Source organism: Xiphophorus maculatus, chromosome 9 (genome assembly GCF_002775205.1).
Source record: "Xiphophorus maculatus strain JP 163 A chromosome 9, X_maculatus-5.0-male, whole genome shotgun sequence".
Taxonomy (NCBI): domain Eukaryota; kingdom Metazoa; phylum Chordata; class Actinopteri; order Cyprinodontiformes; family Poeciliidae; genus Xiphophorus; species Xiphophorus maculatus.
The window spans coordinates 16573954-16592554 of NC_036451.1; the positions used below are offsets into that span (position 1 = coordinate 16573954).

Below are 18601 nucleotides of genomic sequence, written 5' to 3' on the forward strand. Positions count from 1 at the left end.
AACAGGATTAGGCTCTCTCGCCATGTTCTAAAGCCCCCGTCCAGAGCTGCTGAAGACACAATCCTATTCCTCAGCCTCTCTTGCAAACCCTGAGCAGCTAGCGTGGCTGGGCTCTCTCCGTTGGTTCAGACGGAGTTGGCCCGGATGAGCTTGGATACGGGCCAGTTAGTTCTGTCCCTCTCTCAGATCGCTGGGCTCATATGCTTTAGTCCAAACACTAATCCAGGATATTTAGATGGAATTGTTTGGTAGGAACTATTCTTGGATGGAGGATCCAATCTTGTTTGGGGCTGCTGTAATAGCAAAAGACTTAATCATTTCAATGTCTGGCTTGGTGAATCTTGTAACAGTGGACTTTTTCTGAAATGTTTAAGCACATTCTGTGAGTTTCATTCATACATGTACGAATGTCATACAGTCACACTTCCATTTAAAATCTGTATTGAGGAGAAATGAGTTACTTATTGCATTATATTGCTTTGTTTGTATACTGTATTGTAAAGCATTGGAGAGGTCTCTGAAACAGCTAACCAGTTTTAGCTGCAAAACAACACAACGTTAACCACTCATTGGCTAAGGAGTGCTTTCTGGGTATTTAACAATGCACTTCTACAGTTTGTTTTGCTTTTGACTCACTGTGAAAGAGACTCGTGACCCATTACCATTACATATCTCCATTTATAAGCCTGTATTTAACTCTGGTAAAGTATTTTCTTGGCAATCTTTTCAAGATGTAATTTTATCTCTAAAAATCAATTTAAGACCGTCCTTTTGCCACCTTTCAGAAAAATATGTTTGCCTCATCTGTTATACAGTCAGTGGAAGAAACATATTAAGTATTATATATATTTTCATCAAAGTCTTGTTAATAACTAGCTTTTATTGTTTATGTTCCATTCTTGTCACAACTCTTAAATCCAGTGGGATTTGCTAATTCCCCTTCTGCTAACTACAATAGACCCACACCTATTCAACTATCAGTATTTGTAGATTTGTGTTTTTTTTTCTTTTTGTGGAATGTAAATAAATCTACTTAAAGTATAGTTTAAGAATATAGCAAAGGTCTTCTTTGTGTCTGCAAGATTTAAAAATTCAGTTTTTAAGTGAGGAAATAAATTATGTCCTCTGTCTTAATCTAAACCGCTAAGGAATGTTCTACCAGAAAGAATCATTAGTTACTTTCTTTCTTTCTTACTCTCCTTTCTATTGAAACTGTGACAGACAGAAGAGGCGGAAAGCTTACATGGCATCCTCCAGACTGTTGCCATGGAACAGAAAGACAACCTGGCAGTGAAACATAGAGGAACTGTTTGCCATTACGGATATTCTGCATTCGTTTAAGAGTGGGAGTGAGATAACATCCAGTCATTAGTGAGCGATTACAATGCCAAGGCTCCATCCCTCCCTCCAAGCGCACAAACATTCACGCATGTGCCACACACAAACACACACCGACTGAGATGTAAACAGTCAGGCAGTGCTCCAGGAAATACAATCCCCACACTGCAGCTACCCCTCAGGCAGGATTTATACTGAGGAAGATGTTTTCCAATGGATCCTGCTGTTATTCCGTGTGGCTGTCTACGCTTTTTATTTGTGTATGTGCTCAACTTGTGTGTCTAAATGCCCTGCTGTATTCATTTATTGTTCATGTGTCTCATCATTGTAGTGTGATCTGTATGTGTGCGTGTGTAAAGCTAAGCCCCCCCAAGCCCCCCTGTAATCTCCATCCCTTCCTGTCGTTTTTTTCCCCCCCGATTGATGTAAGAGCAGAAACAGCCTTGGTCTGATTCTTATTTAAAATAGACATAATGGTTCACAGAAGATTTCACATGGATTGAACCAGATGATGAGGCCAGGAAGGCTCTGTGTGCATGTCTGTGTGTGGGGGTGAGTGGGGCTTAGGGGTTGGTGGGTGGGGGATGGGGGTGGGGCAGCAATTTCCTGAAACGATGAATCCCATTTATTCGCCGAAGACTGTCTCAATTGCCTCAGCAGCCCACAAAGCTTTTTAATGCTTTAATTACGTCTCAAAGGAGCAGGGTGGAATCAAATTAGAGATCGTCCTACATTTAGGTGCCAGGCGTGTGCCTTTTCTTGTGTGCGTGTGAGCCCTGCAGATTTTACATATGAGGGAGTGTGTGTGTGTGTGTGTGGGGGGGGGGGGGGGTGAAATCTCATATCCTTCTGTATGATTCATAGCACTGAATATTTGTAGCTCTTGCATCCATTCATACAACTTAAAACACATGCAAGCAGATGTTAACTTACATGTCCCTGAAAAACACCTCATCAATGACTTCAATGTTTTTTTGTTGTTGTTTTTTCCCCCCCTTGGAACACTAAAGAAAGCTTTTGCACACATAATTATCTTTTTTTTTTTTTTTACACAGATGCATATTCGCTAACGCAGCATGCAGCCTTTTTTTTCTGTCATAGCAGATGGCATGTGTCTCAATATTACGGCAGTATTTCATTAACATTATGGACATCCATCTGTTGTGCCCTCTCAGGCCCCTGTGGAGCACCTTGTTGTCTTGTTTTTGTCACTGAAGAATAGAAGAAAATAAACATTGTTAGCATTGTGTAGCAAAAAGCAAAGTAAGCTTGGTATACAAAAAAATATTAGCTAGACATATGTAGGTGAAACCCAGTGCTCTTAGTCATTGTTCACTAAGTTGTTTCATAATGTGCTATTTAGGAACCACAGATTTTAGCAACCTTAAGTAAATATGTTTTGTTGCAGCGCATCCGGCTCACAAAACGGAATGATAAACAATATGTTGTTTGAGACTACATTTCTTTCCAATCACCAACCTACTTGTCATTAAGCCTGTCATAATGACACATTTTCTGGACAATAAATTGTGCCACAAGTTATTGCAATAAATGATATTGTTTTGTTACTATTTTTTAATATAGTAAAATTAATGGAAAAAATGGAAGTACACCCTCTGAAAGATAACTAGACATACGTTTCTAACAAACATTTAATATTGGAACTGCTTATGTATTTTGGATTTTAAAAATCCAAAATTCATAAACAATACAACAAATAATGGATATTGAAGTCTGGAAACAAAATTTACTCTTCAAAGAATGGACTAGTTGAGACACCAGACTGAAGACTTTTGTTGTCTATTTAATTCACAGAAAATCTAATCTCAAGCACAGATTTATGTACATCCAGCAATATCCTGCTGATGGTGTGCAGTTATGTACCATGACCAACGGGGTTTTGAGAAGACAGAGCAGAGATGAGGAGAAAAACACTGAACCACTGATCCAGGATTACATTCTATATTAAATAAAAAATACAGAGTTAATAGCAGCAATAGCTTGTTTAGTGGCTTCATCTAGGAGGTAAACAGTGAGGCAATTAACCTTCATGCTGGGTTTTATTTAACACTGCTTGTGCCTGGTAAGACTAACTGGATGTCCTGTTTGATGAGCACACATTCATAGAACACAGAGGCTGACTCAGTCTGCTGTCTTCTGCCACGTGTAGGGACAAAAATGGAGCGCACAAACCCGTTGGAAGATGGTCTATCAACAGTACTTCCTTAGTCTTGCACATAAATTAGCTCCCTACCAAATGTGGATATCTTGGTGGTTGTTTGTTTATTCTAATTTTTAATTTATATATAAAAATGTTACTCTTTTGATGCAGACTTTTGATGTGAGTATTTTTTTAAGTTGGAAGGTCAAGTTGAACATTTATCTAGTCACCCAGGGCTGCCATATGTTGTCCATTGCCAACAACTTTCTTTGATCTGGTTACACTTACTGGAAGCTACTATTCCCAGATGGGGGGAAATATCCTTTGCTCTTCTTGCCCTTAAGGGAAAGGGATGTAGTCGATCAGAAGTACCAAACTGAAAGTGTAAAGGAAAGGTGTTGACAGGGTAGATGAAAAGTGATACGCATCAGGTTGCCTCTGAAGTGGAAAGGACCGTCCTTCATAAGCTTAACCCAAAGTAACCTTTTACAGATGATATCAGATTTGGTTTCAGAGTTGGATGGAGAAGCTGTAGTCTGCAGACTTCTTTAATTCAGCATTGGTAAGACAGACTTGATGGGAGATTTTCAACCCCTACTGTCAACCGTTTGGTACATCTTTGTTGAAATATTTTTTTTTTCTTGTTATTTTGACAACTCAAACTGCAAAAAGTGCTGGTGATATTTTTAGGAAAAATGTTACCACACCTGGAAAGTCAGGTTGTGTCTGAAACAGTTCCTTAAAAAGATTAGACAGGCATCAAATTCCTTACCAAGAATGTAGTAAGTGGGCATACACAAAGTTCTACATATTTGTCTCTATTAATATTCATACATCCAAACTACACCGAAGCATCACATATTAGGTTGTTAAGCAAATCTTACGTTTGGCAGTGTATCTCTGTTTGTCAGATTGCAAATGTAATGGCAAATGATCCTTTAATATTTGTCTGCTGTTTTATTTTTGTCTTCTTATCAGTTTTCATCCACCTACATGGCCCAGTTACCTTAGGGCCAAGACTCAAAGATTCAGACTTTGGTATTTTAAATGTTCATATAATACCCTTCATAGGGGGTAAGTCATATCTTGCGCATCAGTACATCTCTCTGGGAAAATGGCCATGCTGGACACATACACCTGAAACGAGCACTAATTCAGCACAGTGTGTGTGGTGCAGCTTTCCGTTGCCAAGTGCCTTTTGTTGACGCAGGACCTGCGTGACAGAGACCCGTATAGCCGAGCTGTTTGTTGAATTTAGTCCCTGCGTTATTGGCTTCAGAGATAATGGAACAGGTTTTCCTGCTGTACCACAGAAACCTTTGTCTCCAGGCAACGGTTTGCTTTGCGTGGAATGGAAGTTTTTGATGTGTGGGGTTAGCTTGTTAAGGTCAGATCATGGTTGTCGCTGTGTTTTAGTGACTTCATTATTTGATTAAAGTCTCAAGTATATTTTAATTTTAACAACAAGAAAGTTTTGTCTGATCTGGTTGTCTAGTAAACCTGTGGGAAATTATTCTGAACTTATTCAAAACTTTTAACCCCCCCAAATAAAACACCAGCCAGGTAAATGTTATCAGAACTTAAAGTAATTGTAATGTAGATGTTCCTTTAGATTAAGCTGCCTGTTTAGAAAAAAAAAGAAAAAAAAGTTGAGCAGCATGTCATCAGACATGAAGCAACAGGTCAATCCTAACAGCGAGCTCCCTGAAATTATGATTTTGCTTTTTTAAATTTTGTCCCATAATGCAGTTCATGGACAAATAATGAGATTGTGTTTTACTATACTATGCTCTATGTGCACTGCTTCCTGGGAATTGTAGTGCAAACAGAATTACAATAAGGGTTAAAAACTGCATCCAGGCTAAGTGATTGACTGGTGATGTATTTCACTATGTGAGATTTAGAATGTGTTTAATTCTAGTTACTAACCAAGAATAAACTGCAGTATGTTTAGGCTGTCGGATTACAAGTCAGATTGTATACAGTTTTAAAATCTCTAAGTGTGAACTGAATGAGTTTAGTAATTACCATATCACTCTCCAGGTTCTCTGATGACTCTGCTTTAGGTTTACTTGTTGTCTCCTAAACTGAATGTTGGACTTTTATCAGAAAGTTTCAAAAGGACTTAAGTTGTAGGGTTGATTAACTCTTAAAGTGTCAATCAATAAGCTGCTGCAAATCCTTACATGTTGTTCGAGGTGACTTTATGTCTTAGCACCAGAAAAGTGCCATTGTCATCAAACCATGAACAAATAGCAACTTTATCATTAAAAATGTCAACCCAGGTGTGCATTAAAATCAGTCTTTCACTGTTTGTGGTTGTATGTGGATTAGACTCGTGTGCATCATAGGACAGTGGAAGTGCAGCAGCTTCCTGCATTTAGGTCTCACATTTTTCTTCTTGTCTGTCTTCTTGATAGGCCTCATCGCAGCAGCTGAAATTTACGACCTCTGACTCCTGTGACAGGATCAAGGATGAGTTCCAGTTTCTTCAAGCACAATATCACAGGTGAACACATTGACATGCACTCACACAGTCACAAACAGATATATTGGCCTTACAAATGTATTTTTTCTACATGAAACTGAAACAGATTTTACAATTGATCTGTTGCTGTAATGGCCAGAGGTTAGAGTTACTAGAGATTTTTTTTTATTATTTTGTGAAGTGATTGTGTTTGAGCTTTACCTGACTCCAAATCTAGCTAATATACATGAGTGTTGTAGGTGGAAAGATGCAGAAGTGGCTGTAATGAACACATTCATTTTCTCATGATTTTCTCCATCTTCAAATGTCTTCAGATCAGACTCGGAGTAATAAAAAAGCTATTCTTCAAAATACATGGTGATAGCAGCACCATGCGTAGAGATTTAATTTCTTCTAGCAAATGCTTAACCCTTTAATGCTTGAATTTATTCAAAATTACATAAAAATACAAATTGTGTCTATGCTTTCAAACTGATTCTAAATTAAAACCTGCACTGTCCGTTCTGTCAATGAATGACTAAAAAACACTCACTTGGCATCAGCTCAAGACAGGGCCTGGGAGGGAATATCGCATTTAAATTCCATATTCCACGAAAAATGATAAAAACCGGGACATTTTCATTAATCAAAGAAAGCCCTCCCGATGCTTCAGACAGAACGCAAAATGTGAACATGTGTGGGGAAAAGAGGACATTTGGTCACCTTAGTATATATAATTCAACTTGCCTGTGTGGTAGTTTAAGATGTAGTTTTATGCCAAGAAATTTAATAACAGTGTAGGCAACCCAACTGCAGCACCAATTGCTTAAACATTATTCTCTGAGTCGCACCTCAATCGGGCCAGTTTTCCCTTTGCTACTGATCTTTCTGTACTGCTTAAATGCTTCTACATTTCCAGAGGTATGAGATGCCTCCAAAGTCCTGACCTTCATCCATCTGTTTGATAGCTGTTCTTTAGAGAATTGTGCCACAGGGTCTGCATCTCAGTAAAAAAAAAAAAAAAAAAAAAAATCAACTTTCTGTAAGGAAAGGAGACTTTGAAGCCCATCTTCCTTCCGGAGCAGGTTTGTTCCTGTGTACATCTCCTCCCAGAACCTTCCACAGACTTGGCTCTCCCAGGTACAGGCACTCAAAGGCACATGAAAGCCCAGTGTATTGTGTGTAAAATCCCTGCTGTGGTCTGATCGCTCCTGTTATGCAGAGGATTCTGAAGCTGCAATAACGCCCTTCGTATCTTCTTCCTTGCCTTTGCTTTTGTTATTCCCATAACAGCGAGCAGCACCGTTTAACCCTCTTCAGAGAGTGAGGGTGCAGTTAAAAGAATGCCTCTTTTGTCTCAGCATACAGAACATGCATACAGTGCCTATTGACTCAGGAGCAGGGATGGGGTGGGGGGTCTTGGGAGCCACAAACGAAGCTTTGTAGCGCTCTGCTGCTGCGCTTTGCTTGTCTGTTGCTGAAGACTAAAAGGCAAATGTACCGCAGGCGTTCCCCTGGGTATAGTACGAAGCATTGTAGCTGTCGTTGTCTTTCTCTTTCCTCCTCCCCCCACCCCCTCGACTCTTCCTGCCCCCTGCCGCCTCTCCCCTCCCCAATTTCACGTGCATAAATAGATCAGGGAATACATAAATCAAAATAAAGATGACAGCAGGAGCGATTTAGAGACGGAAGAAGCGGCAATAAAACTCCATCAAAGTGTCGTTTGACAACGCCGGTGCAGACCCTGGGGCTGCTGAGCAGCAATCAGAGGAGGCACAGAGCCAATCCATGGCAGGCTGGCAGAGAGGACGCCGGTTGTCATGACAACTTGTTATACGGCCTGCGCGCATAAGTGGGGATAGCAGAAAGATTTTTATGTAGGTGTCAAAGGGAGCATTTTGAGAAAGTGGACACTGCTTGTTCGCACACTTCAAAAGGCAAAAGTACATCATTATCAGTAACACTAAATACAGGAGTGGATCCAAGCCCCGTTTCAGTGTTTTTAGGCTTATCATTGTCTGCCATGACATGAGCATTAATTTATGATGTGAACCAACGTTTTATTCACATTCACCAGTAAACACCTCAACTATCCTTGAATTGTTTTAGTAGTCTGGAGTTTTGTTCACCCCTGCATTTTAGTTTGTCAGATGTGTGGCCTTCAGATTTTTGGATCGTAAAAATTGCCATCATTTTAAGATTCTTAGAGATGACTTTATTATCTTGCTTCGCTTTAAATGAATAAACTCTTAAAGCAGTGAACTCGTAAACGCACTTACCAAACCAGATTTGAATTCCTCTGCTGTCAATGGGTACCAGTTCTCAACAGCCTCTAGGTTCTGCTGCTTTGGGTTCAGCCGTTCTTAAAAGCACATACAATTGCAAACCTTAATGTGGGAAATAACTATCATACTTTTTAGATACTTGTCTTTTAGCCCAAAAAGAAAGCGGGCAACTTCCCAAGCATTGTAATTTAAAAGAAGAGAAACAAAATCTAACAAAATACACTTTAAGAATTAGACAGTGGTGTTATGTATCATTAGGATTAAATAATAAAATTAACTAAACTGCCAAACTACATGTGTAATAAAATAAAACAATTCATGACACTGCAGTAATTCAATGCTGTTCTGACTTTAAATGATCATCCTTTCCTGACTTCTTACTTCTGACATGCACCTCATAACTTGTTTAATGTGGTGTCCTAATGTACATAACTATATAATTATAGGTGTGTGTTGTTGTTTTTTTAAGAAAGAAAATAATTCTTAGAACTGAATGCAAGCTCAGGCAAAATGTTGAACTGGAACTTCAGCATTGCAAGGCAAACATGTTTGCTTCTAAATATTTTCTATCCCTAATGACAAATTCAGATTTTGAGAAAAGAATAAAGCAGTTGACTACATTTGGAATAACAGAGGCTGGTGTGATTATTATAGGAGCAGCACAGTGCGGTGTGTATGAATGAGCGCACATCATTGGCTGAGTGCAACACGATGTTCAGTCTGCCAGTTAAGACTATTTATGATGCAGACTCAGCCAGTGCTCTCTGTAATCGAGCTGTCATTCGTGTAGACAGCTGAGAAGAACATCCCAGCATAAATATACACGCCATCAAGCTCGCTGCAGACTTATCTCGAATCTAAACCTTTCCACCATGTCTCCACATATTTGGTTAAGCCTTACCAATAACTTGGAATAAATGATGCCCTCTGAGACTGGCAGGTTTTAACTGGATGCTTCAGTCAGACACCATGTAGGGACTGTTTTTGTCATTTTTATTTGACAATGAGGCTGACTTGTTGACGTGTTTCCCTTTGTCACGCCGCCTCATATGACAACAGCGTTGACATGATTGCAGTTAATGGCTGTCACTGGGTCTGGGTTACAGGGAATGCTATAACACCATTCTCAGGCGTTGTACTTCATTGCCTCTTCCCTCCAGAAGGAAACGTATTTTATTCTGAGCTAGATCCTGGTGTTCAAGACAGGTTTATCTCAGAAAATCAGAACTAGTTCAACCCCCTCCTGCCAATCAGCACCTGTCATCCATAGTGAAATGCTGCCACTGACTTCTGAAGGGGACGACGATGATGATGAGAGTGGCAAAGATGATCCAGATTATTTGGGTGAAGGAGATGATGAAAATGCGTTGGTAATGATGAAAATGAAGGAGGAGGTTTTAGTGATGATGGAAGTAATGAGAGTGGTGAAAGAAAGTGAAATAGGTAATGATGATGAAGGGGGTTTGAAAAGTCACCTGGTGTCAGCACTTCAGAAGAACGTCTGTCGAGCTGAATAACAAGCTGACTTTGTTCCCCTCTCTCTCCCTCTCTTTTCCCAGTTTGAAGCTTGAATGTGACAAGTTAGCGAGTGAGAAGTCAGAGATGCAGCGCCATTATATTATGGTAAGTTAACCTAAGCATAAGTACTCCAGTATTTTTTTTTATTTAACCTTTATTTTATCAGGGTAAAAATAAAACATTTAGCCCTCCAGGATAAAAAAAACAGCTATCTTTCAAGTCAATCCTAGCTAAGAAGCAGCAACAAATAATACAAAAAAAATTATAAACGGTTAAAAGAAAATGTCAAGCTATAAAAAACAGGTTCAGGACATGGAATCGGGCTCAAAAACTTTTAGGTTAGATTTAAAAACACTAAATTAGATGAGTTCAGTCAAACAAGTACCATAAAGAAAGAGCAGAGTGAATGAAAGTCTTCTTCCCCATTTCAGTCTGAGTCATAAGCGTCAACATTTCTCAGTGAAATTGCGGTACAAACATATTCCGGTAGGAGTCCAAGTAGATTTTGATTATTGAGTTTTGTCAATTGGTGACCCTTAGTCTGGTTCACTTAGTTTTCCTGCTTTGGCAACTTTTGATGGCTTTTGACCATTTAAGAACGAAACTTTGACCAACATTTTTGCAGTCACGGCTTATATTTTGTCAATTTAAAAAAAAAATCCTTTTACACCCATCTTTTTATTTTTTAGATTTACCAATGTCAGCACTTATGGTTAAAAAAAAAGCAGTCTCTGGCAGATGGCATTGTTGAGATAATCAACATTTTTAGGTTCAGATGAAAATGTGTTTGTATTTGTGGGTAAGTTGTTTCCAACTCCTTTCATTTCCACCGAGTCCATCTCCTCCTGCCTTCGTCTTTCTGCTCACACGTTTACACACAAACAAAGATGTGCTTGCTTGCTCTCTGCTCCACCTTGGGGCTAATCTCATTGTTGCTAGCCATAGCTGTGTTGCCGTCTGATGTTTTGCCTCTAATTGATCCTCTGACTACCTTTAATCTCATCTAATCTGTGCTGCCGCACTGCTCTCTCCGTCATCAGCAGGCCAACAGAGAGACACAAAATGCAGACGCAATTGCTGTGCGTCTCTTTCAGGCACATAGTTTATTACACACACTCATCATCAGCCTTTCGTACAGAACATATAGGTTTGAAAACTAACAATAATTCTCAAATTTAAAAAAAAAGGTATTTTTGTAGTGTTTTTAAATAGCATTTTGTATTGCACTTTGTATGATTCATAACTTTAGGTAATTTATTATAGTTAAATATTTCAAGCATTTAGAGGGCTTGTAGAAAGGCATTCACCCCAATTACCCAAGTTTCTATTTTAATGGTCAGGAAAATGTTCTGCTGAATGCTTCCTGGCCCACAGGCTGATGATATCTATACAAAGTAATGGGAGGAAAATAGTTTTTTCATCAATGTTCGGTATTTGCACTTATATGTTTGTGGTGCTCTGTGGGATGAAATACAACTTGCAGCTGCCTCTTGTGATGAATCAGAGCGGATTCTGCACAAACATGTTAACAATTTATTTGTGTGTAAGCAGATCAAAGAAGATGACTCTGAATTTTTGCAGTTTGATGGGGTTTTTTATTGGTTTGAATATAACAGCTTGGCAAAAGTGGATCCAGGTCCCTTGGAATAAAAACAAGCTCATAATAAATATATTTTGGTGGGAAACACACAGCGACATATTTGAACACAAGTTTAGCTTGATGGGGGACTTCTAGCTGCAGTATGGTAATCTATAAACTTTTAGAATGAATGATTAATGGCAGAAAAAACAATGGGGTGATTATGAACAATAAAAAGCTGAGCTTTAATTATCTCACAATGATTATATTCTATGGCACAAAAAGCCATCCAGTGGTGTGCAGAGCTTCCACAGGTTCTAATGCCCATCAGCAGCTTTGCAGTCTGAACGAAAAATGTATTTATGGCACAAATGAACAACCTTTGCAGGAATGTGTATGGTTGTATGTATCCCGAGTTGTAGCCATCATTCTTATTTGTTGCTCAAAATGTTTCTGTAAAATTAAACTGCAAATGGAATATTTCAGAACCCCATACATGCACACGCCCACACACCCAAACACACCTTCAATCCATCAGTGGCAGGCCCGTTCTTGTATCCCCACAACCACCTCCCCTCTTCTGCTCTAATAGCATATCAGGTTGCCCCACTCCCCCGGCCAGTGGCAGCACCTCCATTTCCCCAGTGCTGTAATTACTTTAGGGAGCTTCCACGTGGGCAGCTACGCAGAATGGCGTGTGCGTGTGCGTGTGTGTGTTTCTGTTTATAAGGATTAGTGTGTGTGTGCGCTCTTGCATTCGTGCACAAGACCCTGTCAGCATGAGATTGCACTGAAAACATCGATGCATGTGTGAAAGAGCAATTGAGGTACATCAATGTGTGTGTCTGCGTGAGTGAGGGAAGTGTGTTGTTTGTTTTCCAGTGACAGAAGCAGACCCCTGCAGACAGAGTGGGTGATTAACAGGGTTGACGCCTGGAAGGTGGCCCTCTCATTAACAGGGAACGCACATACACACGTTCACACAAAGGAGGCTCTTTTTCTGCTGTCCCCTTTTCTTTCTCTGTTCCTTTATTTCTCTTGTTTAAATATGTTTGTAGCATCCAATTCTTTGATATGGAACATTAAGATTTCAAATATGTCATCTTGAGTTCAGCATACTTTGTGGTGAAACAGCCCTTGGTCGGATATTAACTCTAAAATTACATCCATCCATCCATCCATCCATTTTCTGTTCACCCTTGTCCCTAATGGGGTCGGGAGGGTTGCTGGTGCCCATCTCCAGCTATGTTCCAGGCGAGAGGCGGGGTACACCTTGGACAGGTCGCCAGTCTGTCGCAGGGCAACACAAAGACATACAGGACAAACAACCATTCACACACACACTCACACCTAGGGATAATTTAGATAGACCAATTAACCTGACAGTCATGTTTTTGGACTGTGGGAGGAAGCCGGAGTACCCGGAGAGAACCCACGCATGCACAGGGAGAACATGCAAACTCCATGCAGAAAGACCCCGGCCGGGAATCGAACCCAGGACCTTCTTGCTGCAAGGCAACAGTGCTACCAACTGTGCCACTGTGCAGCCCTCTAAAATTATATATTCACTTTAAACTAATGATGCTTCTGTCTACTTTTTGTCCCATCTACCAACCAGCCATTTAGGAACGAGCATTGACTGATACCAAGGTCTTGTCTAGTACATCCTCAAAAGCAATGCCACACATGAAAAAATTGGGAAACTTTATGAAAATTTTTGTGTTTTAAAATATTTGGACAGAATAAACACTACAAAATGAAGAAAAGACCCTTCTGTCAAGACATTTCTGCCATGAGATAAATTATGACACCTCCACATTTATTACCATGTAAATATCTAATTGCCCACAGGTGCATCACGCCAGTTGTCAAAGATAAGAACATTGTTACTTCAAATCTCATTCATAATAATGTGTAAGTGTGAACGTCATGGTGAGATCAAACGAGCTGTCTGCCTCCAGAAAGAATGTTGTGATGGTTTGAGTCTGGCAAGAGATTTCAAAAGGTTACAATACAATTTAAAGTTAGTCTTTCCTCTGTGCGTAAAACTGTCTCCTAGTGGAGGACAGTCTATGTAACTACCAACACGTCCGTCTGGCCATTTAATCAAGTTAACCCTGAAAGCAGACTGCAAGATGCTAAGAAAAGCCTCCAGTCAGACTCTTGCCACAGATGATGTGGAAAGACTCTCCACTGTTTTTGAGGTGTGGAAGGAGAAGATCTTTGCTCTTTAAGGAAAACATGAAGGCCCGATTGAATCTTGTTAGAATCAGCACAAAGAGTAGGACATGTGGGATAAGTTACACTAAAATTGAATTATTTGAACATCAGAACAGACAACATTTTAATACATCATTCCAGGAAAAATACCTTCTACCAACTGTGAATCAAAGTGCTAGAAGAGTTCTGGATGAAGCTGCTTTGCTGGAGTAGTAGCAGCCCAGCTCAACATCCTAAAATCCATCACAATCGTGTGTTGAGAGTGCATTTGAGGATGAAAAATACAAATAGAGCCAGAACCTGCATCCTGAAAGAAAAGTAATCCACAGGAAATCCACAGACGATTGGCTAAGAATTAAGAAATGATTCAGCTCTTGACTGAATTAAAGTGCAGCTCTTTATCCTCTTGAGATGCTGTGAAGTGGTTTGAAACGACTGTACATGGAGGACAGTGAGGAGTGGGACAAACTTACTTCACAATAATGTCGCAGGCTGCTAAATTGCTATTATATTAATCTCACTGAAGTTACTACTAGCTGATACAATTTCAAATGATTAAGCAATTGTTTTGAATAACTTTCCTGCCAGTTTCTTAACAATTACAAGTTACTTGCATGTGTAATTTGACAAACTGTACTGGACTATAATCCTTTTTTTATTCTTCAGGCATTCCTCCAACCATTCCAACTTTTCTGAGCAGTTATTGTAAATAATAGGATCATAATTATTGAACTGCAGGAATGTAAGTGCATAGCTTTCAGAGAACTTAGACAGTAGACTCTAACAAATGAGTTGTACATTTGGAATCCAAATTTACAATAACTACAAACTTGATCTGCAACAAGCAATCACTGAAGTTTGATTTCATGTGCAAAGATCACCTGATTTTCTTTAGGAACGAGCATTGACTGATACCAAGGTCTTGTCTAGTACATCCTCAAAAGCAATGCCACACATGAAAAAATTGGGAAACTTTATGAAAATTTTTGTGTTTTAAAATATTTGGACAGAATAAACACTATATAAACAACTTTATTTTTAAAGTTGTTTTTATTTTTTTGCTTTCTCTGTAGTACTACGAGATGTCCTACGGGCTGAACATCGAGATGCACAAACAGGTATGGTTGTTTTAAATCTTAATTGGCTTTTGCAGTAAATATGTTGCCATTATTTTATGAAATATGTTACCTGCATGAGTATATGTATATGTATATTTTGTGTACCAGGATGCCTCCATTTTTCCAAATCCATTTAATTTGCAGCAAAATAAATGCTGGTGTCACTATTTAAATGTTTTTTTAAGTCTGTTAAAACACCTGAAGCAAACTAATTGGAGCAACAAGCATCAATAGAAATCAGTAAGCTGGGAGTCATGGCATTTCTCCACTATCACAATCATTTTCTGCAGAAATATTAGTTTGGTGGACGCCTTTAGAACTATAGTTGGTGCTTGATTTAGGCTGGAAGGGAGGAGAGGATTATGTTTACGTATCGGTTTATTTGGTTCAAACTGGAGGAGTAATTTATGCTCAGCCTGTAGGTGGGAGAGAGCGATTGGCCTCTGAAGGGCCAGGCCTTATCGGTGACCTCGTCTCCAGCTGCACACACACAAACACTCGCAATCCCTATGACTGATGGTGCACACTGACAAGCTTATTGGCAGAAGCCAGCACGCTTTGACAAATGGACTCGCACACACAGAGAAAGTAGCAGCTTCCATGATTTAAAGAGCTTCACATTTATGCACCCACACACTCTCAGATGCTGGAAGCCCAAGACGGCCACTGTGATGCATGCAGGTCACATGCACAAACACGTACACACTCAAAGCTGTGTTTGTGCTTGGTTAAAATTCACAAACACAAGTTGGGTGGAGCATTTTGTGTTTGTGCATGTTCCCATCAGGTTTTTTTTTCGTGCATGTGGCATTGTATATTTGTTCTTGCACTTTTGTATTAGCTATCCAAAATATATATTAAAAAGTAGTAAAAGTCAGTATGTAGGTTGAGACTGCAAGTACAAGTTATAGTGTGTGTGTGTGTCAGAAAGTGTGCCCTCTTTCATTGGTGCCTCAATTTATGTGTGTATTTCTGGCACGTGTTCAGGAATAACTGCGTGCTATTGTGGTTCTGTGCCCCTGTGTGTGTGCGTAGTTCCTTTGTGCCCAGTGTGAGTGGGTGCAGCGAATGGCTAGTTCCATTAGAGCGTTGAAATTGAATGGGATGTGTGGAAACGAGTGTCGAGGAGCATTCATGTCTGGGCCTATTGTGCAGAGCCAGTCTCCCCTCTCCTTCTCCTCCTCCTCCTCCTCGTTTTCCTCTCTCCACCGCCATCTCTATTTCCCTCTTTTTCTTTCTTTCTCACACATTGTGAGTTGCCCACAGTTGCGCCCTCTCGATCACTTCTCAATTCAGAATATGCCTCTTCACTCTTTTTGCTTTTTTCGCTCTCGTCTCTCATTTTCATTTTCTCTTCGAGAGAAAAGGCTAGACTGAGCTAGAAATGAAAATGAGACTTTGGTAGAAATAAATAAACTATATATATATACATATATATACATATATATATATATATATATATATATATATATATATATATATATATATATATATATATATATATATATATATATATATATATATATATATAATATATTTCTGATACTCATTTGATTTACTACTTTATTCCGTGGATCAAATGTCTGAGACACATATTTCTTTTGTGGTATTTGATTGCTCCAAAGTGTGGACTTAACTGGGGAAAGGAGAAATCAGTTTTTCTGCTCCTCCTCTTAAAATACTTTACAAACTGAACTAAAATGATAAATTACTTTATTAAGTTGAATGTATTATACATGGTTTTATGTTTAAAAACAAAATTAGTCTTTGAAAGGTCGGTTAGAAAATGGAAATTAAAATATTTAGTTGGATCCTTCTGGAAGTGCATTGTATGATTGTATATGTCAAAGCATGTAGACAAAGGAAAGTGTCTTTACAATATTCAGATCAGAAAAGTATAGTAATGCCTCATCGAATGCAGTAAATTTGAAAATCTTTATGTAAACTATTCGACATGCATCTGTTTTGAATTTAGCTGTAGTATTTATAATACCTGAGAAGGGATGAATCATTTGGAAATTTCTTTTTCTAAAAAAAAAAGATAATGTGTCGTGTATACACTTCCATCTGGCAGGAAATAGTCCCACATGGTTCAAATACTGAAGGTCGTCCGAAGACAAAACCAGAACGCAGAGGAAGTCTGTGTAGTGTTACAGTTGTCCGGGCTGCCTTCCACACTTCCTTTAAACACATTTTAAATCAATTTGAGCATATTTTTCACTCTTCTTCAAGTTCAGTATTACAAAAGATGAAATCACTCTGGATGACTATAAGCACAGCGATCAACAGAAGCAGATTCAACCACTGTCGCACTATGAGCAGCAAATTTTTCATGCTTTGATTGTATATTGTCCAGTTTTTTGTGTAAGACCCATAGTTTTTTTTTTAGTAATTAAGTGCTCTAATAGTGCTTAGGGAAAGCAAGAAATATGTAATTCAATAAAAAGTAGCAGTTGTAAAGAAATATCTGAAGGAGAGACCCACTGGGAATAGAGATGATGGCAAGTTGGATCAAAAATACTGAAGCTTGGCAGGAAAAAAAACCAAGATAGCACAAAGGGCACTGAAAAGAGGAAGCTCCATAGATGGCACAGAGCGAGTCCCGCAGAGACATTTTAGAGATGTCAGGGAGATTGTACGTGTAATGACGAGCAGGATAGGAATCGAGTTCTTGATGGGGAGCTGCGCTCTGCATGCCTAATGATTGTTAGGAGGCCCTCTCTCTCCTCATCGCTCTATGAATTAAGCTCTAACACAATTACTGCTGCTTTGCATATCTCAGACGGATTGGGTGATTACCAACTGAATGTGATAACAGACCTGCATGTAAGAAAGAAGGGTGTGCACAAGGTAAAAGAATCTGTGCGCCCGCATCTGTGACTGTTGTTTTGCGTTCATGTGTCTTAATTGCCCACATATCCACAATTTCTGGGCGAGGAATGTTGAGTACCTGCAGTATAATTAATGAGGTGAATGGGGGGAGGAGGTGAAATGTCTGTTGTATTAATAGATATGAGATGTTGGAGATATTTTTCCATGTTTGGGAAGGTCGTATCAGATGTTTCCCATACTAATAAGTATATGAGTGTGTTTTCTTAAAAGGCAGTTTACATTTAATCAGGAGATCAAGTCATTGCACTGCTTGTATTTTGTGTTTTACTTTTCAACAAAACACACAGAAGGATCGAACCAAATCCAAAGTTGATCTACAACCAAGTAATCAGTTATTTGGTCAATATTTCAGAAAAGTGTCAAGTTTGGATCGTCTTCAGTTGTAATTCAAAAGCTGCACCTAAAATGTGAATTCCATCCAAAAGTAGGAGTTGTCATACGTTGTTTTATTGTTACTTTTAGATTTATGTTCAGTTTTTTTTAGGGTTTGCTTATTGTTTTGACATAAGGTAGTTTAATCAGGAAGTAAAGAACATTTCGCTTTATCTTCTTTTGCAATCCTACACTTTCTTGTGCAGCATGTTTGTTTAAGGACACTATTCACACTAGCAGTTTTGTAGGTTTATTAGAAACTTCCATTTTTATTAAAATTATTAAAAGTCTACACCAGATCTCAGTACTTTATAGTTTAACATTTGTACTCTTTAGTTTAGTAAATGTGTATTTTGTCAATCCTCCGTTTGAAGGAATCAGTTATCTAATATCGACTTAATGACTGATACAACTTCTAATAGTGCTAGAATGTTTTTGCCGTGGCTAGATGTTAAAGGATTTGGCTGAGCTAAAGTAGAATTATTGCCACTCTCCACATTGTTCTTTCAGTAGTAAACCAATCCTTTGTGTTACATTTATCTTTTTATTATTGCATCACACTTGAGTATTTGCATTGCACTTCTGAGGTGTAAAGCATATATAATTATGTAAATGTCATTCAGTTGTCGCCTATACATATGATACTGCAGC

General features: G+C 38.9%; 1 protein-coding gene across 2 annotated transcripts in view; it reads left to right on the forward strand.

The window, feature by feature from the left end:
* The window catches only part of aes (amino-terminal enhancer of split), a 37941-nt gene that overhangs the window by 9622 nt on the left and 9718 nt on the right, over positions 1–18601 (forward strand). For both annotated transcript variants that reach the window (XM_005795662.3, XM_005795661.3), the window contains exons 2-4: positions 5920–6008; positions 9811–9874; positions 14642–14686. In XM_005795662.3, the coding sequence (XP_005795719.1) occupies positions 5920–6008; positions 9811–9874; positions 14642–14686 (198 nt within the window). The remainder of the gene's footprint in view (positions 1–5919; positions 6009–9810; positions 9875–14641; positions 14687–18601) is intronic.